Source organism: Ovis canadensis, chromosome 1 (assembly GCF_042477335.2).
Source record: "Ovis canadensis isolate MfBH-ARS-UI-01 breed Bighorn chromosome 1, ARS-UI_OviCan_v2, whole genome shotgun sequence".
Classification (NCBI taxonomy): Eukaryota; Metazoa; Chordata; class Mammalia; order Artiodactyla; family Bovidae; genus Ovis; species Ovis canadensis.
The window spans coordinates 232,007,478-232,031,039 of record NC_091245.1 but is presented as its reverse complement, the minus strand read 5'-3'; the positions used below and the strand labels follow the sequence as shown (position 1 = coordinate 232,031,039).

Below are 23,562 nucleotides of genomic sequence, written 5' to 3'. Positions count from 1 at the left end.
TTATATCCTACAACTTTACTATATTCATTGATTAGCTCTAGTAATTTTCTGGTGGAGTCTTTGGGGTTTTTTATGTAGAGGATCATGTCATCTGCAAACAGTGAGAGTTTTACTTCTTCTTTTCCAATCTGGATTCCTTTTATTTCTTTTTCTGCTCTGATTGCTGTGGCCAAAACTTTCAAAACTATGTTGAATAGTAGTGGTGAAAGTGGGCACCCTTGTCTTGTTCCTGACTGTAGGGGAAATGCTTTCAATTTTTCACCATTGAGGATAATGTTTGCTGTGGGTTTGTCATATATAGCTTTTATTATGTTGAGGTATGTTCCTTCTATTCCTGCTTTCTGGAGAGTTTTTATCATAAATGGATGTTGAATTTTGTCAAAGGCTTTCTCTGCATCTGTTGAGATAATCATGTGGCTTTTATTTTTCAATTTGTTAATGTGGTGTATGGTCATCTGAATTAAATTCGCCCATTCCTGTCTTAGTTCGCTGATTCCTAAGATGTCAGTGTTTATTCTTACCATCTTCTGTTTGACCATGTCCAGTTTTCCTTGATTCATGGACCTGACATTCCACATTCCTATGCAATACTCTCATGAACTGTATAAAAGGCCAAAAAGATATGACACCTGGGGTACTCATCTTCGGTGTCTTATCTTTTTGGCCTTTTATACAGTTCATGAGATTCTCACGGCAGGTATACTGGGGTGGTTTGCCTCCTCCAGTGGATCACGTTTTGTCAGAACTCTCTGCTGTGACCCGTCCATCTTGGGTGGCCCTGCACGGCATGGCTAATAGCTTCGTTGAGTTACACAAGCCCCTTCGCCACCAAGGTAGTGAGCCATGAAGGGGATACTTAAACAGCCAACCTCTTGGACATATCCTTATTAAAATGATAGAAGATAAACTAGAAATGTACACTGTTGACTATTTAAAAGGCCATATAGATTTCTTTACTTGATTGTTCAGCTCTTTAAAATGAAGAGAAAATCACCTGCCTAAGACTGGTATTCAGTTTTTAAATAGTTCTCCATAAAAGAGAACAAATGACTCAATAAGCACATGATAAGATGCTCAACATCACTAGTCATTGGGGAAGCAAATCAAAACCACAATGAGATACCACTTTATTCATTAGGACGACTTACTTAAAAAGCAAAGTAACAAGTGTTGATGAGGATTTAGAGAAATTGAAATCCTTGTGCATTGCTGGTGGGAATGTAAAATGATGCTTCTTCTGTGGAAAACAGTATGGTGATTTCTCAAAAAAAAAAAATTAAACCCAGAACTACCATGTTGTTTCATTCAGTTGCTAAGTTGTGTCCGATTCTTTGCAATCCCATGGACTGTAGCACGCCAGGCTCCTATGTCCTCCACTGTCTCCCAGAGTTTGCTCAGATTCATATCCAAGAACTTCCATACGGTCCAGCAATTCCATTTCTATATACACAAGAGAATTGAAAGCAGGGATCAGATATTTGCACACCAGTGTTGATAGCAGCATGATTCACAGTAGCTCAGAGTTGGAAACAACTCAGTGCCAATCAGTGAATGAAGGACAAATAACATTGGCGTGTTCATACAGTGGGGTATTATTCAGCTTTAAAAAGGAACCAGATTCTAATACATGCTAGAATATGGGTAACTCTTAAGGATATCATGTTAAGTGGAATAAGCCAAACATAATAGGACAAATAGTGTATGATTACACTTCTGTGGGATAGCCAGAAGAGTCAAGTTCTTAGTAGGACAGTGGTTACCAGGGGCTGGGGGAGGGGAGAATGGGAAGTTTAATGGATCCAGAGTTTCAATTTGGGGTGATGAAAAGTTTTGGAGACAGATAGTGGTGAGAGCAATGTGAATGCTGCCGAACTGTACACTTAATGGTTAAAATAGTCAATTTTGTGATGTTTACATTATCATAATAAAAAAAGACTGACACTTATTTTGCCAAACCACTTCATGCACTTAGCAGAGATAAGATAAACAGACAATGTATGTAATACAGTACACTCAGGGAGTTTATAGATCAGGTGCACAAGGAAAGAACCCTGTTGAAGCTGACATGCTTACTAACATATCTCAGCTTGAGTTCTGTACCATTCACAAAGGCCTTATCACCTCAGCTCTCTAATGACTAAAGAACTCCGTATAGGAAAGTATAGGTCTGGGCCTTAAATAAGGTCAAGCAGTGTATCCTAAGAACCAACAAAGAGAGGTCTTGATCTATTAAAAGGAATGTGTCAGGAGTCCCCAAGACCACTCCAGATTCTGTGATTCACTGGGAGTCAGGACTCAGCACCTAGTCACACTCATGGCTCTGGTGCATTACAGTGAAAGAGTACAAAGCAGAATCAGCAAAGGGAAAAGGCCTGTGAGGTAACGTCCAGAAAAAACCAGGTGTAAGCTTCCAGGCACTCTCTCAGGTGGAGTTTTGCCGTGCATGCCTGTGTCCTCAAGCAGCAAGTTGTGACTGTACCTGTGAAATGTCTACCAGAAAAGGTCATTAGAGACTCAGTGCCCAAGGTTTCACTGGAGGCTGGTCACATAAGGCTTCCCTGGTAGGTTAGATGGTAAATTATTAAACTGCAATGCAGGAGAGCTAGGATCAATCCCTGGGTTGGGAAGATCCCCCTGGAGAAGGGAATGGCTACCCACTCCAGTATTTTTGTCTGGAGAATTCCATGGACAGAGGAGCCTGGCCAGCTATGATCCATGGGGTCACAGAGTCAGGTGTGACTGAACGACGCACATACTCACATAGACACACCCTGCCTAGCACATACCAATTTCCAGACTTCCAGAAGGAAAGCAGGTATTTAGCGTACATCCCACTGTTTTTGCAGCAGTATAGGCACAGTGAACCAGTCTTACCAGCTCTGGAATGCTGGGAATCCCGATACCCAGACTCCCAGAAGCCAGCCAGGGGCCAGCCTTGCAGGGGGCTTTCAGCGAGAGTGCTCTCAGTCCTGCTGTGTTTCCTGCTTTCTTCCAGGGTGCAGTATACTTTAGTTTCTGTGTTATCGTTGGATATATTAGGGACAGTGGGAAGGCAACAGTTTTCAAGTGTGAATGTGATTCTTACAAAGTAAGGGAAATTTGGGGTAAGAACATACCTTTCGTTAGGCTGGTATAGGTTTAGCTTTAATTTCTCCTTTTTTCTATTTATCAACCACACTCGTGTTTCTCTGTTCAGTGGAAGTAAAGAAGGTGTGGTAAGATTCATTCGTTCCTGCTTGTGCATATAAGGGAGGGTTGGAAAGTCAAAAATGTGACTTTGTGGCCTAAGGTAGCCTCAGTGGTTAGTGACCAAGCCATTTCTGGTTCCTAGAAAAAGCAAGTTTTTAAGCGAGTTTCAAATAGTAATTGCTTTCTTAACACTCCTATTTTCTGCTTTTTATACTCCTTTTATTGTGCTCAGTTGTTATCCTAGTTTTCATTGTGATGTTTAGAAATTGTGGTTATAAATGTGTTGCTTTTAGCTTTGTGGAATATCTAGGTTTCTATTTTTCCTGAGGACTGAGAAGTAACTATGCTGCTCCATATTTCTGCTGCACCAACAACTGGTGGGTTGTGGCCACAGCGCAGACTGCTCTTGGCCTCTTCCAGCCGCCAGAGCTAAAGCTCTACGGCCCCCTCTGAGGCCTGTACCTAGTAGCCCCTGAGGAGCAAGGCTGGGGCACATGGATGGTGCTTGCACAAGAGGTTGGTACAGGACCAGGAGGTCGTTATTTGCAGCCTGTTACTATCAGGACCCTTAATTTATGAGCAACTTGCACTGGTTTGGCTTCCTGTATGTTTAATCCTTTAAAAAAAGAAAAATTGGTTAATTGTTTTTTTTAATAGATGATACTTTCATATGGTTTAAACATTTAAAAACTATATAAAGGTACACAGAAGTCCCTTACCTGGCTCTCATCTGCCCGGCGCTCTGTACTGTGCTTAGCTGCGCAGTCGTATCCAACTCTTTATGACCCCATGAACCCTGCCAAGCTCCTCTGTCCATGGGGATTCTCCAGGCAAGAATACTGGAGTGGATTGCCATGCCCTCCAGGGAATCTTCCCAACCAGGGATCAAACCCAGGTCTCCCGCATTGCAGGCAGATTCTTTTCTGTCTGAGCCACTCTGGGCCCCATTCCTAAACCAGGTTGCCAGTTAATAGTTTCTAGTGTTTCTTTCCACAGATTTTTGTTTTGTTCTGTTTGCATATATATTGCCTTTTCCTCTATTTTACACAGTTTTTAACATACCATTTACACTGTCCTATATAGTTTTTTCTCCAAATTGAAAGTTAGTGACATTCTAAGGGTTGAAAGCAGTTACAGTGTTGAAAGTTAAATAGCCTTTTTCTTTCAATTTTGGGGCGGGGCATATTTTGACCTTAAGTTGTAGAGAACCCCATTCCAGTCTCCACTAAAGCCAGTACTCCAAAGAGTATCAATTTATTTCATTCACTGGTTGCTTTATAATTGATCTGAAACACAAAATGTAACTTTCAGATGAACTAATTATTATTATTATTTTTTTTCTTTTGTAGCTTGCCATTCGAAGAGCTACTCTGAACAGGTCATTTACTCCTGTCTTTTTGGGAAGTGCCTTGAAAAACAAAGGAGTTCAGCCTCTTTTAGATGCTGTTTTAGAATACCTCCCAAATCCATCTGAAGTCCAGAATTATGCTATTCTTAATCAGGAGTAAGTCTTGGAAATTGATTTCTAGTCTATGCACAGAGAGTTTAACATCTGTGCACTGGAAAGGAATTTAAGAATGGTTTTAGAAATTATGTTGCATTTGTGGGTTTTTTCCAATAATTTATAAAAACCAATCTTTATTTTTGTTGGGTAACAATTTTGGCATAAAGAAAAATATTTATTATACCTTCCGGTATCATATTCTGTTTGTAAGTTAGAATATGGTTTGTTTCATTATCAAGATTTACATCATTAGAAAATTTTCTCATTTGGAACCAATTTTTTTTTATGTTATTTAAGAAACAAAAATTTTTTAAGCTTTTATTATTTTTTTCTGAGGCTCATTTTGTGTTTATTATTCTACTCTGTGCATTATTAGCCAGAAGTTATTCTTGTTGATCCCATTCAGTGAAATTTCGCTTAAGAATAAGCTCAGAAATGTTCAGTGCAAGTGTGCTTTTTCTCAGGTAATATTCTGATGAAACAAACTGATATGAAAGAAATATCAAATGTTGCATCTCACAAATGTATGTCTTTTATTTTAAGTGACTCCCAAGAGAAAACCAAAATCTTAATGAATCCCAAAAGAGACAGTTCCCATCCATTTGTTGGCCTGGCTTTTAAACTGGAGGTAAGTTGCTTTCTAATGTATTTAACTGATGTATATAGAATTTTTCTTTTCTTTTAGGCTTTTATTCCTATTATAAAGTGACTCTTAGGAAAGATTTAGTTACAGATTCCTCCACTGTAAAGTTACTTTGTCCGCCATCCTGTTCATACTGACTCTAGAAGGTTTCTATGCACAGCCCACACTTAAGGGGTGGGGAATTACTTTCTTCCTCCATGAGGGGACAGTGTCTCTGTGAGTTTCGTGGGATTCTTCTGAAAGGGAGAGTTGTCCTTTCTCCCCCATATTTATTTATTCAGTCATTTGTTTTTATCAGTCTGGACTTATGTATATTTGTTTCATACTTTGAGTTAAAATCCAGTACTATGTTATTTATTTTACTGCCAGATTGAGCAGTTTCGCTGTTGGTGCTCTTTCAGGCGGCTTTTGTGTCCCTTAGACATTCCCCAGTATTTTGCTTCTTTGAGCACTTCCTTACCTTCCAGGCTTATGTTGTATATTCCCTGCCCCAGCCCGAGAATCAGCTGTTTGTCTAAGAGTCCTGGTTCCTTTTAATTGTGAATGGTATTAGGAACCAAGATTTGGGGACTGGGTGTGCTTTTTGTTGTGGTGTTGCTTCTGTGTATAATATTTTAAGGAGGAAAAAAGTAGATAAGTCGAAAGTGTTCGAGGGTGGTTATTTCTGAGATGGAATTATACTGGGGGTGTGCTTTTTCCTAGTTTTTATTTTTAAATTTTTACAGTATGATTTTTGTTCTAAATCCAGGAAAAGTAATTCTAAGTTAAAAGTAGAAATAACATTGCAGTGACAGTGTTTGTCTATTAGGCGTCTTTGGCTGCGCTGGGTTTTTGTGGGCTGTGTGCAAGCTGTCTCTAGTCAGGGTGAGCAGGGGCTACTCTCTGTTGCAGTGCTTGGGCTTCTCATTGCAGCGGCTTCTCTCGCTGCGGAGCACGGGCTCTAGGCACACCGTCAGTGGTTGCAGCGCACGGGCTGAGTTGCTCCACGGCGTGTGGAGTCTTCCTGGACTAGGGATGAAACCCATGTCTCCTGCATTGGCAGGCCAACTCCCATCCGCTGTGCCATCAGGGAAGTCCTAGGAATATTTTTCTTAGGATACCCAGAATGTGTTTCTTGAGTAAAAGATATAAAATATTTTGAATGTTTAATGGTATATCTTGCCAGATTGCTTTCATATTTTTAGTTTCAGGTGAACAGGGAAGAGACTCAGCCATACATATTCATGTGTCCATTCTTCCCCAAACTCCCCTCCCATCCAGGCTGCCACATAACATAGAGCAGAGTTCCCTGTGCTAAACAGTAGGTCTTTATTGGTTATCCATTTTAAATGTAGCAGTGTGTATATGTCCATTTCCTTAACCGTCCCTCCCCCCAATCTTTTCCCCATATCTTGCCTTAATTCTTAATAATAGAAAACATTTTTCCATATAATCATTATGCAGTTCTCTGTCTTCTTTTGTAATTCCCTCTTTATTTTTTTGTTTTTCCCTTTTAAAAATTAGTCAAAGTGTTTTACTTATATGAATCTTTCTCTAATAAAATTTTAAAAAAACAATTAGTTTAAAATTTACATAGTCAAATACATCAATCTTTGTCTTTTGTCATTTTCTCAATCTTCCTCTTTGATTATATTCTATAAATACTTACTTTTATCTCTTCTGCTTTCTTGTGGGTTTTTTTGTTTTTTTCATTGTTAATCCTATTGGACTTTGTTTTGCTGAATGCAGTATTAGGATCTAAGTGTATTTCGTCTGTCTCAAAATAGAAGAACATTTGTACAGTTACCAGTTTTTGAACAGTGTCAAATTTTTTCATTGATTGTCATGTCTCCTTTTTTATCTGTTGACTAATGAATGAAACATTTTAGATATTTATTCTATAAGAGCTATGACTTTTAATATTTTGAAGTATTTAACATGTTCTTACATCAGAGTTATTTTCTGTTTTTAGCTTTTCTTCTAAATATTAAAAGTCACTAATAATATATTTTAAAAGTCCTCTTTGGAATTTTATTGCTATTGTGTTAAACCTAAATATTAATATGGAAGAACTGGCAACTTTTAAATATTTACCTAACATTGAGTGTTAATATTCAGGAGGAAATGATCCTGATTATTCATTTTATATTCAATTACTTTACAGAATTCATATTTGCATAGCTTATCAGTTTTTCTAACATGTAGTCTTTCATTTCTAATGATATTTTTGTTGTCTTTCTAATATAATATTACCTTATTTTTATATCTTACTGTATTAAACTGAACTTATGAAATAACTGCCTTATTATATAATTTTAAAACTTTTTCTAATAACTTTTTTCAGAGGAAACAAAAGTAGTGTCTTGGATTTTGATATCAGAAAGAACAAGAACCATTTAACTTTATTCAAAACTAGCATCAAAGTAGTTTATGACAATAAGCTGAAACATATATATGTAAGTTGTACTACTAAAACTGAGAGCAAGTATTTGAAGGTGATTATGAAATTTTCCTCTTATTTTTGATTCCTGTGTTTCTTTTTTACTCTTTCTGTCCTTACCTAATCTTGACTTCTAGGCGGGTCGATTTGGCCAGTTAACTTACGTTCGCAATTATCAAGGAGAGTTGAAGAAAGGTGATAACATCTATAATACAAGGACGAGAAAGAAAGTGCGTGTTCAGCGACTGGTCCGCATGCATGCCGACATGATGGAGGCGAGTACCTGTGCTTTGTTGTACAATCAGAAATTTCTCTCATGCAGTTGAAATAGGTCTGCTTTTTTGGTATCCTGAGCTCCACAAGAAAACCACCTCTAGTTGAATGTGTTTCCCTAGCTTCTTCCTTTTTAGTTAGGTGGGCTACATTTCTCATGTAGCACTTTGGTGTAGGCTAAATTAGCACATATTAAATGGCAACCCACTCCAGTGCTCTTGCCTGGAGAACCCCAGGGATGGCAGAGCCTGGTGGGCTGCCATCTATGGGGTTGCACAGAGTCGGACACGACTGAAGCAACTTAGCAGCAAGAACACATTTTATACCACCATTTGTGAGTTAGCTGTCTTGCCTCAGTGGCCAGGGTTAGGGAGAAGGGACAGCACTTTCCTCAAGAGCTAACCTTGGAAAGAGTATAATAGGTTTTTAGTTCAGTGGAACTGTGGTTCTCAAAAGTAAATGAGAATAATAAATTTGCATTAACTTCCCATATTGCTCAGTGGATTTACTTCCTGAAATATGGAAATAGAATCAGCCCCCTAGAAGGGCTTTATTGGTGCTAGAGTTGATTTAAAGATTAAAAACCTCTGAAGGCCTAGTCTGGGAGATAAACTTTGGCTTATGATTTGACTTTTTGAATTGGCTCTGAACCTGTCCTAGCCTTCTGTGGTCCACAGGGTTAAGTGTTGGCAGGAATACCAAGTACAGGAGATTGTCTTCTCCTTGCACCTTTTCCCAGTTCAGCTCCGTTATTCCTAGAGAAATTTATTAGTCTAAGCAAAATCTTATGGTGGACATTTTTGGCATCCATAACTGTTGTATCTCCTGGAAAATAAATAGACAGTCTTTCAAAATTAGACATCGTTGTTTTTGAAATAGGCAGCAGGGGGCAGGCTAGAGGGATTAGTGATTGTCACAGCTGTTTCATGGGCCAGAAGGATCCCTATAGCTGTGTAACCATTAAAGCAAGACACACACACTTGCTCATTCACAGCCACAGCTGTTATGAATGAACTGTTAATTTAGAAGGACAAAGACTAGGAAGTTTAGAGGCCCCAGTGCTTTATTCTTAGATTTCCTGTTTTCTTAACTGCTTACATCTCCTGCCTTTGTTTTCAAAACTTCCTTTGCAAGTTTTCCGTGTATGCCTTTGTCATACACGTTTCCTTGTTAGACAATGGCAGCACATATAGTACTACATACTTTTTAATTCTATAGGAATAACTTTAGAACCATGAGGCTCTGTGTTCTGTTGGTACTGCAGATCCTCCAAGTAAAGATGCTGTGTTCTGAGTTTCCATTTACAGTAGAATCTTGCCAGTTGAGATGTGGTTTAAATAAGAGCCCTGTTGAAGGTGTATCTCACCATGGTTGATTGTTGGTATTGCATTGATTCTGTCTAATTCTTTGTGGAATTCATGGTGAGATTCTGGCATGTTTGTTTGTGCACAGTGTGTTTATTGTGCAATTACTTTTTAGTGATTATATACAGATTTGAATTACTTGCAAGTATCATTCTGTATTATTTCTTTCTTTAGGATGTTGAGGAAGTGTTTGCTGGAGACATCTGTGCATTGTTTGGCATTGACTGTGCCAGTGGAGACACATTCACAAACAAAGATAATAGCGGCCTTTCGATGGTAAGTCATTTAACTTCAAAGCTGTTTATCACTTGCATTTCAAAAATGTATATTTTGGTACTTGAGAAAAACAGAAGTTTTCATTGAGTGCCACAGGCATCAAGTGTAGATTGGCTGTGGCTCTTTTAATGTCAACTGAACAAGTGTCCCGTGTTAGCTAACTTACCTGATTTTTCTTAGTAAAATCATTCCACCATCCTCCAAGGTTTAGCATGGAGGGAAAATCTCCACTAGGTAACCTGGACTGTGTGGCTGTGATTCCTCCCCATTGTGGGTGCATCCCTGGTTGCCGTCACCATCATCAGGCTGGTCCCAGCCAAGTGCTCCTTCCTTAGTAACTCACAGCTGGAGAGAGGATGCCTCCCTCAGTCTCCTAGAGAACCATAAGAGCAGACTGTAACATTTAGGCTGGACTCAGGGGAATTGCATGACAGACCAGAACTGTGCTCTGCAGGCAGGATGCAACTAGGAGAGTATGCTCAGGGCACTTCCTACCTTTCAGTCCCCTTCACTCCCGCCCCCTTTTTGCCCCCACAGGAGGGTGGCTCTTCTACAGTATGACCATGTGTTCATAGGGTGCTTCCTCTCCTGAATTCAGTAAAGGAAGAATATGAGTACAAAGGGGATAGGAGCTTACAGTAGGTTGTTTACATATAAGAACTCGTCCAGCCCTAACAGATGATCTCTGTAATAGCTCCTATATCATATGATGAATTCTACATTTTATAATTTAGCTTTTTTGTTTAATATTCTCCGATGTCTGTGGTTTTACATGTGGAGTTAGTACACTACAAAAATCAGTTTCAATAAGTGGACTTTTTAATAAGTATTATTGATGAGACTTTCTCTAAACTTGTCATTAGCAATATGAAGGGACTGGAGGTTGTGGGAAGTGCTCGAGCTTTGAAGCAAATAGACCTTGGTCAGAGCCTTACTTCTGCCCTGTGCTACGGCTGGCCTTTGACCAAGTTATTCATTTTTCTTGCCAACCCTTTAATTATTTTATTTGTAAAATGGGGATAATAAAATCCATCTGCCTCTCAGAGTTGTGACTAGTTAAATGAGATATTGTATGTATGAAGAATCTAGTCCCTTTCTCTGCTTCTCTTATCAATGATTGCAGTATAACCTTTATTTATATATTAATATATTCATCATTTAATGAAAATAGAGCAAGATATATTTTGTCTGCCTTAAAGATGTTGACTATAGTTTTTTTCTGCTGTAAAGAACATTAAAATTAATCCATCTCTGACATATACAGTACTGTATTTGAATTCTTGTCTGTTCTTTTAAAAATATTTTAGGAGTCAATTCATGTTCCCGATCCTGTCATTTCAATAGCAATGAAGCCATCTAACAAGGTAGGAGTTTGATTTAGCATGTAGTAAATCACAGTAAAACCTTGAGCTCATTTTCACCTGTCTCCACAATGCATATGGTGTCTTGTGATGACTATAAGCATGGATTCTTATGGATTCTGTGTCCTTTTCTGGTATTCAAATCATCTTTTAAAATTTACCAGTCTATTATTAGTAAGTACTCCTCAGCATATTTGAAGAAGTTGATGGTTTTAATGTATTCATGAGACTGTGCTTTATAATTCTTACTGTAGTAAAGGTATATCATTGGCTCCAGAATGGTAAGTGTAAGTCACTTCCTAGATGCAGATCATAAGAGATAGAAAAGAGGAAACTGGGGCATTTGTCCTAAATTGCAGAAAAACCTCACTGTAAAGAACAATAGAAAATTGCATCAAGTAATTGCCCCATGGATTATAGTACATCTCCACATCTATGGTAGTTATGCAGTAAATGTCTGATTATAACATGGAAGGCCTGCAGATAAGACTGTTTTGACTCACTTTCAGATATAACAGTTTTATGATTGTATTTCATGTCATTTAGCTTTTCAGCCAGAATTGCTTGAATAGGTTCTGTGTTTGCATAACTTGTCACTGAAATTAGTCCTGATCCTGAACCATAATTGTTTAGTTCTTAGTTATATTCATAACTGTCATGTTAATGCGCTATATTGAAATTAATTCATTTATGCATTGAGTGAACATTTTATGATCTCTTGTCATCTAGGTACTATCATTATAGAACATGTTCTGATTTATTGTCTTATGGATATATTAACGGCTACTGCTTCATCTTCATTTGAGATTTTCCTTCTCAAATTACAGAAAAGAGAATGTCGAGGTGGCAAGAAACGTTCAGTCACTCCATCTCAGAAATTTGAAGCAAGTCGAACCTTACATCTTACCACAGTGATAGGCCAGTTTGTTCAAAGTTCTTTGCCAAATTGGTTGCTTTTCCCTTTGGAAGACAAAGGACTAGAAGTTAAAAATATTATTCTTTATTCCTAAATTCAGAGTTTATATAGACATTTTACTGTTGATAGTTCACAATAATGGATGGAAACCAAATGGATCAATATTCAAAAAGCTTTTTGGTGTCTCAGGGTTGTCTGCTTGCTGGAGTTAATACAAATCAAATAATGAAACCCTGCATAAAACCCTGAATCTCAGTAGTGGAGAAAAGGGAAAAGACTTTGGAGGTAGACTAACTTAAGATTCACTCCTAGTTAGCTGGGTGGCCTTGAGCAAGTCACTAGACTTCTCTGTACCTAGCTTCCTCACCTGTAAAATGGGGATAATTCTACCTTGCAGCCTTGTGGTTAGAATTCCAGATAACATAAACAAAACACATTAACACCTCTTTAGCTATGTATGTGGCTGTTAACACTGGTGATTCAGGGCTTGTTAATTTTCTATTGCTGCCATAAGAAATTAGCAAAAACTTAGTGGCTTAAAAACAGTACAAATGTATTATTTTACAGTTGTATAGGACAATTCACAGTTCTTAATGGGATAAAATCAAGTATTGGCAAGATTGTGTTCCTTTCTTGGAGGCTCTGGGGGACAGTTTGGTTCCTTGCTTGCTTAGATTGTTGGCAGAATTCAGCTGCTTGCTGGGGGACCTGAGATTTCCCTGCTGTCATCTGAGGGCCATTCCTAGCTTCTAGAGGCTGCTCGTAGCCCCCTTTGTCCTGTCTTCAGTGCCAGCAACAGTGAAATGAGCCCCTCTCATGCTTCAGATATCTCCTGTTATTTCCCGCTTATCTCTCAACTCCCCTTCTTCATTCCTCTTCCATTTTTAAAGTCTCATGCAATTACATTGGACCTGTCCAGATTATTCATGATAATCTCCCCATCTGAAGAGTCTGTACCTTTAATCACATCCACAGACTCCCTTTTATCAGGTAACAGTCACAGATTTGGGGGGAATGGGGCATGCCTTTAAAGAAGAACACCATTCTGCTTACCACATAAGGAATTAACATCTAAGGAGGATAGAGGTACATCACACTACATCCAGGTAGATTATTTGGAAATGGAGATGTCTCAGTGTGCATTTAACCTAGAGTCTTGGTGACCATGCTGATTTCTTTGATTTAGGATTTCTAAACTCTAACACAGTTACAGTTGATTACAGCCTGAAACAATCCTTTGGTTTAGGATTTCTAAACTCTAACACAGATTCTACTTTCTGTTTTATGGGGAGTTTTCTACAAATGGAGAGATTTTGTCAATAGGAAAGGGCATAGTTAAGTCTTAGACTCTTGAATCTTGGTGTGAAAAGAAAATTGTGTAAGTTAGCTGTTCCTTGCTCTCTTGTGTGGTTTCCAAGTTCATATATTAAAATAGCATGAAGAACTTAAATGGTAGATCATTTTTATTTAACTGCCCATGTATTTGATTTCATTCAATCAGATTCTAACAGTTTCATTGCTTATCATGCTTAGTACAATGTATAATGTGTGGTGTTTTTTTTTTTTTAAGAATGATCTGGAAAAATTTTCAAAAGGTATTGGCAGGTTTACAAGAGAAGATCCCACATTTAAAGTCCACTTTGACACTGAGAGCAAAGAGACAATTGTATCTGGAATGGGAGAATTACACCTGGAAATCTATGCTCAGGTAGTGAATAACAAAGAAGTTAAAGTCACTTCATTTATGTCTGTGTTTTAAGAGTGTAAAAGTCAAGAATTCTCAGTCTAATGGTCGTAAACTAATAGTGGTTCTTCAATCTTCACTCTGGTTTTTTATCCAGATGTGGTACACTGCATCTTCTACTATCTGTTACTAATTAATTACTTTTGATCTCTAAAGCTTTTTATTTGTAAAAGATTGCAGTCAGACCATCCATCCATACCTAGGTCATGGTTCTTTGGGTCAAGTATATCCCTAAGGTCTCAGCCTTAGGGGGACAACCTCAGGGAGAAACCTGCTGAGAAAGTCAGCCCACCAGTACTCACTCTCCAGGCCATTTCTTACCTGTTTTCTCAAGTCAGTACTTGAAGATCAATATAATGTAGATAAACAAATGGGTAGATGGGAGACCCTACTTTCCTAGGAAAGGTCTTATGTGTATATGAATGAGATCAAAATATATATGACTTATTTAATATATCTGACTTATGATTAAAAATTCTGGTTGTGATTGTATCTCTGAAGTTGAGATAGTAGAAAATTCTGACAATAGATCCATATACCATTCCAATGAATATGTAATAAAATGGAGCAGAGGTAAAGTTTTAGTAGATTAACCAGAGGTAAGTGTAAGTTAATCAGTCTAAATTAGAATTTGTTCATATAAAATCTATAAAAGTTTGTAATGTATTTATCCTCATAAGGTACTTAAGTGGTTTTAGATTTATTATTTGCTCATCATAACCTCCTCTGGTGTCTCAGATGGTAAAGCATCTGCCTGCAATGCAGGAAACCCCCGGGTTTGATCCCTGGGTTGGGAAAATTCCCTGAAGAAGGGAATGGCAGCCCACTCCAGTATTCTTGCCTGGAGAATCCCATGGACAGAGGAGCCTGATGGGCTACAGTCTGTGGGGTCACAAAGAGTCGGACATGACTGAGTGACTAACATTTTCACTTTTAAATGAATCCTTCTAAGGTAATTAAGACTCTTAGGATTTTTCTTCTTTTAGTTTATTATTTTTTAATTTAAATATATCAAAAAAGATCTCTCTTGTTCTTTTTAGCGAATGGAAAGAGAATATGGATGTCCTTGTATCACAGGAAAGCCAAAAGTTGCTTTCAGAGAGACCATTACAGCCCCTGTTCCGTAAGTATCCAACACGGTGAAACAAGCTATGAGGCTGGAATTAAAAGGTTTTATTAGGGGTATCACGGCACTGTTACTGTTGATAAGACACTTTTACACTGTGATGCTCTTTATTATGGAAGCAATATAGTTCTGTACTGTAATCAGGCCATTTATAGATAATGACACTTCTGGGATTTGTCTAACCCCTTAAGCTAGATATCAATGAAGACTGGTATACAGGTCATCGTTAACAAGCATGTTTACACTTAATCCAATGTTATGGTCTTCGTTTATTCCAATTGTGCTTCCTTTGGCAGACGACTATTATGTTTTACTTTAGTACCATATTGTGGATGCCAGAGAACTTGCATTTGCCAAGGAATAATCTCCTGCAAGTAAAAGAAACTAATGCTGTGATAAAGTTAACAAAAACATTTAGGAAAACAGTTGGACTTATGTTCTGTTGGAGACAAAACAGTCCTCATAAAGATAGCATAAGACAAGTTAAATTGCTACAAGTGGTAATATACTTCAGTCTGGTGCCTATTTGAATTTACATGAATTCTGATTTAGAGTCAAAATTAACAAGGCATACACTGAGGCTACAAAGTGAGTCTCAATTTCCAAAGTGACATTAAATAATGGTAAATGATACTATACCTGAGATGCAATGTCATGAAGAAGAATAGTGTAGTCTAACTCGATGAAGTCATCATTTCTTTGCTATAATAAAAAATAAAAACCTGGCATTTTAAACTTAGTATCATTGGTAAAAAGTATATTTTAATTTTAAAAATCAGTTTTCATTAGTAGATGATGATAATAATTAAGTAAAATAAAAAATTGAATGTTGTGGAATTCCCTGGCAGTACAGTATTTAGGACATCCACTGCAGGGGCATGGGTTCAAGTCCTGGTCAGGGAACTAAGATTCTACGTGCCACACAGCACAGCCAAAAAAAATTACAAATTGAATGTCATAATTTATTTGACCTGGCAGAAAAACTATTCTCTTACAAATAAGATTTCTTTCAAACTATGTTTTAAAATAGTTTTTTTTTTTTTTCATTCCTTACTGTATAAATCATTTACCCTTTCTGTTTTTAGTTTCTGAGTCGTGGAACTCATAACATTATAGTCTATAATTTGAACATTTTAGAACATTTCAGTCTATAATTTGTCATTTAAGATTCCTTAATATTTGCATTGCTGTTTAAGGGATAAACAGCTGAAATGAGTGTTTACACTAAAGAAAACCAATTTTATAATAGAAATTCTCTTTTAAAAACTGAAAATAATAAAATGTAATATTTGATTTTGTAACTAAAGCTTTGATCTATGCTGTCTACTGCTTTGGGCATCTAAAGTATACCATCAACTACACAGAAATATCATTATCTACATAGTTTCAAACCTTGATCATCAGAAATTTGCTGTACTTAAATAAGGCTCTTAAACGCTTATAATGAGGCACTGAAAAATCCTGTGGCTCCTTTGGTTAACAGTAATTATAAAGATTGCCCTAGGATTGAATAAAAGTATTCTCACTATATAGTCTCTTGAAACAATCCCTATTGACTATATCAACAAAGAAGGTCCTTTAAGGATAAGGTAAGATAGGCTCAATAAAGGACAGAAATGGTATGGACCTAACGGAAGCAAAAGATATTAAGAAGAGGTGGCAAGAATACACAGAAGAACTGCACAAAAAAGACCTTCACAACCAAGATAATCACGATGGTGTGATCACTCATCTAGAGCCAGACATCCTGGATGGTGAAGTCAAGTGGGCCTTAGGAAGCATTACTACAAACAAAGCTAGTGGAGGTGATGGAATTCCAGTTGAGCTATTTCAACTCCTAAAAGATGATGCTGTGAAAGAGCTCCACTCAATATGCCAGCAAATTTGGAAAACTCAGCAGTGGCTACAGGATGGGAAAAGGTCAGTTTTCATTCCAATCCCAAAGAAAGGCAATGCCAAAGAATGCTCAAACTACCACACAATTGCACTCATCTCACATGCTAGTAAAGTAATGCTCAAAATTCTCCAAGCCAGTCTTCAGCAGTATGTGAACCGTGAACTTCCAGATGTTCAAGCTGGTTTTAGAAAAGGCAGAGGAACCAGAGATCAAATTGCCAACATCCACTGGATCATGGAAAAAGCAAAGGAGTTCCAGAAAAACATCTATTTCTGCTTTATTGACTATGCCAAAGCCTTTGACTGTGTGGATCACAATAAACTGGAAAATTCTGAAAGAGATGGGAATACGAGACCACCTCACTTGCCTCTTGAGAAACCTATATGCAGGTCAGGAAGCAACAGTTAGAACTGGACATGGAACAAGTGACTGGTTCCAAACCGGAAAAGGAGTACGTCAAGGCTGTATATCGTCACCCTGCTTATTTAACTTATATGCAGAGTACATCATGAGAAATGCTGGGCTGGAAGAAACACAAGCTGGAATCAAGATTGCCGGGAGAAATATCAATAACCTCAGATGTGCAGATGACACCACCCTTATGGCAGAAAGTGAAGAGGAACCAAAGAGCCTCTTGATGAAAGTGAAAGAGGAGAGTGGAAAAGTTGGCTTAAAGCTCAACATTCAGAAAACGAAGATCATGGCATCTGGTCCCATCACTTCATGGGAATAGATGGGGAAACAGTGTCAGACTTTATTTTGGGGGGCTCCAAAATCACTGCAGATGGTGATTGCAGCCATGAAATTAAAAGAACCTTACTCCTTGGAAGGAAAGTTATGACCAACCTAGATAGCATATTAAAAACCAAAGACATTACTTCGCCTACAAAGGTCCGACTAGTCAAGGCTATGGTTTTTCCAGTGGTCATGTATGGATGTGAGAGTTGGACTGTGAAGAAGGCTGAACGCCAAAGAATTGATGCTCTTGAACTGTGGTGTTGGGGAAGACTCTTGAGAGTCCCTTGGACTGCAAGGAGATCCAACCAGTCCATCCTAAAGGAGATCAGTCCTGGTTGTTCATTGGAAGGAATGGTGCTAAAGCTGAAACTCCAGTACTTTGGCCACCTCATGCGAAGAGTTGACTCATTGGAAAAGACCCTGATGCTGGGAGGGACTGGGGGCAGGAGGAGAAGGGGACGGTAGAGGATGAGATGGCTGGATGGCATCACTGACTCAATGGACGTGCGTTTGAGTAAACTCCAGGAGTTGGTGATGGACAGGAGGCCTGGCGTGCTGCCAATTCATGGGGACACAAAGAATTGGACACGATTGAGCGACTGAACTGAACTGAACTGAAAGATCAGGAAGGTTACTTATGTGTGATCTAGCCCAAAAGTTTCTGATAAGTAGTTGCAAAAGTTTGTGGAGTAAAGGTGCTCCAGCTTTCTTGCAGTTTGTTATCAACAAACTGAGATAAGCCAGTGGACACTGCTTTTCTCTTACAGAATCTTTTTCTTGCATTCCATTAAATACTACTAGTTGACTTTTTTTTTTCTTTTAAACCTCTTAATAAAGCTAAACTCAATTTGTTTTAATCTCTTTAAGGTCTAGAAAGAGGCAGTTTGGAGTAGTTCTATCAGACTTAAAGTACATGCTAGCAACAAACAAGATAGGAGGCGGGCAGTTATGACTGAATGGTTATCAAAGACAGTTGTGTGCAGCAAGTTTCACAGAGACTGAGATGCTAATATTTTATTTTGGCGGATCCAGGTGGGGAAAATGTCAACCCTGTATCTAGCTCTGGCACTAACATTTGAGGAGAGGAAAAAAGCAGAGTAGTTTCAGTATCTTATGATGATAGTGATCAGAACACAAAACTTAGGCTGCCTACGGAAATGATCTGTATTAAGCTGTACACAAAAACCATTGCCAAATTATAACTGAAGACTTCACTCCTGAAACTTCAGCTTCACCTTCTCCAGCCTTGATAACTGACCTCTCCTTCAAATACTGAGTTCACTACTTTAAATACAAAATGGCTAAAGGGGCACTATTTATCCCATCATGAATTAGGACATCTTTTATAAAAAGTGAACCTATTTAGAGTGTATTTTATAGAAATTACTTACCACTTGCTTGACAGTTTGAATTTTTGCCATTTTATACCATGTATTTTCAGTAGAATTTTGCCATATTATATAACCACTGGCAACCCAGGCTAAATGTCGAACTGGCTTCATTTCTGGAGGTACATTTCCAAAACTGTCTGGTGAAGGAAATATTTATATGACAAATGGAATTATTTTACATAGAGGGTATTAACCTTTTAAAATGTAAATTCTAAGTCATTTCTTACATTTCTTCAAATGTGTGCAGAAAGTAATTAAGCTATGTCTATAAAGTCCTAAGGCCTTTTTTTGTTGTTAGATTAGATTAGTAATGAATATTTTTGTGGAAGTCAGTTTATTTCCAGCATAATGCAAACATCTTAACAATTTTGAGCACAGGTAAATTGATACTGTTTTTAAAATTGAAAAAATATTTTCCTCTGCTATATATTTATATACCTGGAATATTTTGTGCTTCTAGTGGTTCCTTCATGGATTTGAGTCTTTCATAAAATGTATTATCTTCTTCATCTGGGTTTTTTCCAATTTCTCCTTCAAATGTGAAGTTGACTTCTGGTGCAGTATTTTGTCCCGTTGGAGGGTACAGTACTTCAGCTGTGCAGTTCACTGTAACTTCCTATTTGAAATATTTTGCAAAAGATCTTTACATGTAGATGGACATCCATTATTAATTATTATTCTTTGAGATAGAACCTTTAAAGCATTGTCCCCCTTATGGTATTACTTCAGACTGGACTTCAATGTGCCTATTTCAGAGGTATCTAATTTATGGTTGCCCAGTAATTTTCTTGAAGTGAACTCGCTCAGTTGTGTCCAACTCTTTGCGACCCTGTGGACTGTAGCCTACCAGGCTCCTCCGTCAATGGGATTTTCCAAGCAAGAGTACTAGAGTGGGTTGCCATTTCCTTCTCCAGGGGATCTTCCCAACCCAGGGATCAAACCCAGGTCTCCTGCATTGTAGGCAGACACTTTACCATCTGAGCCACTAGGGAAGTCAATTTTCTTAGAGGTAGCTAAAATAGGTAACTTAGTTTATAACTTATAAAGTCTCATAATCTTGTAAATTCGTTGAAAACTTTGAATGTATTTCAGTAGTAATGAGAAGTCCATTTCTAAGGCAGATTTTAGTCTGACTTTATTAAGTCATTCTATTCTTCTCTCCTCTTGAAATAACAAAAATTTTCTCAAACTCAGATTCTTCAATCTGTATCCAGATGTACAATGAGAAAATTGTAGCATTGGTTCTGCTTTATAAAGATGAATATTCGTCTAGCAGCTCAGATGCCTTTTAGTGGATCTCTCTATGTTAGCCTGTATCTCTTACTTATGCTTAACAAATGGGCAAGCTTTTTAAAATTTCAAGATGGTTATGGTACAAGTGGCAGTTCCTTCCTTTTAAGTTTGTCTTGTTAATAATTTGATAGGTGTGTAATTTTTAAAATTGTCCCTGCCCCTTTACTGAAGGATTCTAATCTGAACACAGTGGTATCAGTTGGCCTTTCTGTTGCTCATAAATAACCAAAAGCACTTGCTTTCTTTAAATAAAAGAAACAGAATGAAACAAATACAAAATACCTAAATGATGATTAGAGAGTTAATTATTTCACTTCTTCATATTAGGCATAAATTCACACGGACCTATGCATATATAACATTTTCAAAGGAAATTTATTCGTATTGAAGTATCTAGAGCCTCTTCTAAATAGCTCAATAGAAATACTAAGTGTATCTCAGAATACACAAGAAGTAAAACCCTTGTATGGTGATCTTTTTTTTTTTTTTGAGGCAGGAATTTCACAACTTTTTTTCAAAAAAACAAAACAAATCAATCCTATGATTTGATCAGCAGAGGTGACCTGGAATGTTAGGAATCAAATTTTATTTCATAATAAAGGATATTTCACTTACTTTTTGGATAATTTCTTCCACAGAAAATTTAAGGCGGTATTTATGTCCTCTTCCTGGAATATCCTAAAATTAAGAAAATGTGTTTTTATAACAAGAAATATATAACAACAACAACAAAAGGTCTTTATATTGTTAGAGCAATCCATTCTCTTTTGATGGGGCTGGAGTAAGCTGACTTTTGGAGGTAAATGACTAAAGCCTTAGACCTTGAGCAAGGCATGTCACCGTGTGTGACATCTAAGCAGGGTTATTTTGGATGAGAACAAGAATGGGATAAAAGCATATATAATCAGTTATAATTCACTTTCAATCATCATAGAATGCTGACATCTGGATCCGTGACCCTGAGTTCCACAGAAGAAATTTTAACATTTTTAATTCTAAAGATGACAAATAGGATACCCCTTGAAAAGATTTTTCATAAAGCCTCCAAACAGAATTCCATTTTGAGGCAGATTACTGCAAAGTGATTAGAGATGTTAAGTACTGCTTTTCCTTGTGTATTAGTGGACCTGCAGAATGAGACTTTAATGAACTTTATAACAGTAAGACAAACATTTGGGTACTTCACTTTTGAATCAAGATACAATTCAAAGTTTATACCTAATTATGTTACCTGGTGTGGTTTTGAAATATGTACTCCCTGTTAGCTCTTACAGACTGTTAGCAGTTAAACTTCTGTCAGATCCATTAGATTTCAGTAAAATGGAAACAAGCTTAGTGCTTGCTAAGCTCTTAAGCATAGCACTTAATTTAACCCCTTAGCCAGAGAGCCCATCACTCACAGCAGTCAGTAGCAGTAGTGTTTGGGTGGTTGAAGTGAAGCTTCAGCCCACAATTCCTTCACTCTGACTCCGTTTTGTCAGTTTCTGTTGTTTTTTGTTTGTTTGTTTGTTTACCCTTCGTTTTGGCCAAATGAACAATTGGTCTTAAAATTTAGGCAATGAAGAATCAAGACCAGAGCTTTTGTTGGTCCAGATTGGAGCAGTAGATGAGAAACATGGTACCAGTTTTAAGAAACTTTTGAAAATGGTTCTTGTAGGTTTCACTTGGGGAAAGGGGAGAAGTCGCCCCAAACTGAGAACATTTATCCATTTCCTTATAATAGTGCCCATAAAAACTATCAGTGTGTGTGTCCCTGTGAAAACAATAAACAGCCCCGGGGCTGCCCCCAGAGACTAGAGAAATGCCAGAAACACCAGCTTCTTTAGAGAGACGGCAGCAGTGAGACCCGAAACAGGCATGGTGTCTGGGGGAGTTGGGAGCAGACAAGCAGGGAGCGGAGGGAATGGAGGGAACGCTCGCCTGTGCCCCACCGCCCTCTGCCTGACTCACCTCCAGGCTGGCTTGTTTGACTGTCTGCACCAGAAACACCTTGTGGGGAGTCCCCTGCTGGTAGTTGATGCAGCTCTCTACCACCGAGGCCGCCCTGGCGGCCGGGTAGTGGGTCGGAGGGATTTCCATTCTTGCTGAGTGTTGGCTGGGCTTGCGAGCGTCCGCGTCCCCGTCCTGCCTGCTGCTGGGTACCCCAGCCGGAAAAGTCCTCCCGCCCTCTTGGGCCTGGGCGTGGGCTGGGGCGGGGTCACCAGCTCCTTCCCGCTCTCTCTTCTTCCTTCCCTCCTTCAGATTTTGAAAGCAGCTGCCTGGGAGCTGGCTCCTGCCAGGGCCCCTTGTGGAGCCCCGCCCAGCTGCCGCCTGCAATTGCTCTCCGGTTCCTGCACTGCGAGCCCCCTCCTCCTTTAAGTGAGGATAGGAAGGGAATCGGGGCGGTGGGGTGGGTTGTCCGGGACTACATCCTTCCTTTTATTAACCTTAACAGAAGCGTGGGGCGGGTCTTTTTGGCTTTCGCCTTACTGCAGCGTCGCTTCTGGGGCTTCACGTTTCCTCTCCGTGAAAACAGTCTGGTTGCTTCACTCGCAGACTGGAGCAACTTCTTTATCCACCATCCAGTGTCAGGCTCGGGGCAAAGTCCAGAGGAGCTCCTGGTAGTGAGTCATTGTGATTCATACTTTTCTCTCTCCTTTCCAGGAACAAACTTACTCAGTTCTGCACAAATCAGGGTTTGAAAGACTGCAAGCAATGGCACCCCACTCCAGTACTCTTGCCTGACAAATCCCATGGGCGGAGGAGCCTGGTAGGCTGCAGTCCGTGGGGTCGCTAGGAGTCGGACACGACTGAGCGACTTCACTTTCACTTTTCACTTTCATGCATTGGAGAGGGAAATGGCAACCCACTCCAGTGTTCTTGCCAGGAGAATCCCAGGGACGGGGGAGCCTGGTGGGCTGCCGTCTCTGGGGTCGCACCGAGTCGGACACGACTGAAGCGACTTAGCAGCAGCAGCAAGCGATCGCATTAATTTGGAGGATTATGTAATTTAGGGCAGGGGAATTTTAAAAGATACTTGGACCCTTCTCTTCCTTTGCTAATCTTAGAAAGATAAGATTTCGATCACACCATGCTTCCAACTTTCTGGATCACTTTGAAAGAGGATTAAAACATAATTTAAAACCGAGTTTATACAAGGCACTACATTTAAGTACTTCTGACAAAAGCAGTTTTTAAAAGCTCCTTAAGGAAGCACAAACTTAGTAGTCAGTGCGTTTCTACTCTCCAGGTCTCTTAATTACCTTTTTCTGTCACCTTTAAAGGCACTGTAGACTGTTCTTAAGAAGTACTATTGAACTGGCAGCTAAGATTCGTTTTCTTCAGATATGTAACCAAACTGACACTGTAGCTTGTTGGTTTAGAAATAAAGATTCTTAGGTATTTTTCCCAAAATGGGTTTTGAAGGTTCTTTGGGTAGATACATAAGT

The 23,562-nt window shown here is 38.6% G+C and overlaps 2 protein-coding genes across 3 annotated transcripts in view; one reads left to right on the top strand and one right to left on the bottom strand.

Annotated features, from left to right (window-relative positions):
* GFM1 (G elongation factor mitochondrial 1) overlaps positions 1-23,562 on the top strand; it is a 51,344-nt gene that overhangs the window by 15,328 nt on the left and 12,454 nt on the right. Inside the window, exons 7-13 of the mRNA XM_069561478.1 lie at positions 4,539-4,693; positions 5,237-5,321; positions 7,893-8,030; positions 9,567-9,668; positions 10,976-11,032; positions 13,516-13,653; positions 14,730-14,812. Of these exons, the coding sequence (XP_069417579.1) occupies positions 4,539-4,693; positions 5,237-5,321; positions 7,893-8,030; positions 9,567-9,668; positions 10,976-11,032; positions 13,516-13,653; positions 14,730-14,812 (758 nt within the window). The remainder of the gene's footprint in view (positions 1-4,538; positions 4,694-5,236; positions 5,322-7,892; positions 8,031-9,566; positions 9,669-10,975; positions 11,033-13,515; positions 13,654-14,729; positions 14,813-23,562) is intronic.
* Positions 1,104-22,935, bottom strand: LXN (latexin). 2 transcript variants are annotated; one of them, XR_011250867.1, is made up of 7 exons: positions 22,085-22,872; positions 20,750-20,812; positions 19,280-19,457; positions 18,842-18,978; positions 15,455-15,517; positions 9,835-10,041; positions 1,104-1,440 (listed from the first exon to the last, which is right to left on the bottom strand). XR_011250867.1 is itself a non-coding variant. In XM_069561704.1 (6 exons), the coding sequence occupies exons 1-6, from the start codon at positions 22,211-22,213 to the stop codon at positions 15,085-15,087; spliced, it is 669 nt and encodes a 222-aa protein (XP_069417805.1). In that variant the 5' UTR covers positions 22,214-22,935; the 3' UTR covers positions 14,842-15,084. The 2 variants fall into 2 exon arrangements, 1 of the variants encoding a protein (XP_069417805.1); XM_069561704.1 differs by lacking the exons at positions 1,104-1,440; positions 9,835-10,041 and adding an exon at positions 14,842-15,183 and having other exon boundaries at positions 22,085-22,935.

What these genes read in the sequence shown, in the direction of transcription:
- LXN (XM_069561704.1), bottom strand. Translation starts at nt 22,213, where the DNA reads ATGGAAATCCCTCCGACCCACTACCCGGCCGCCAGGGCGGCCTCGGTG. An exon ending in TGGAAGAAATTATCCAAAAA is followed by an intron (nt 19,458 to 20,749) that starts GTAAGTGAAATA and finishes TATTTCAAATAG; the next exon opens with GAAGTTACAGTGAACTGCAC. An exon ending in TTCATGACATTGCATCTCAG is followed by an intron (nt 15,184 to 15,454) that starts GTATAGTATCAT and finishes TTTTACTTGCAG; the next exon opens with GAGATTATTCCTTGGCAAAT.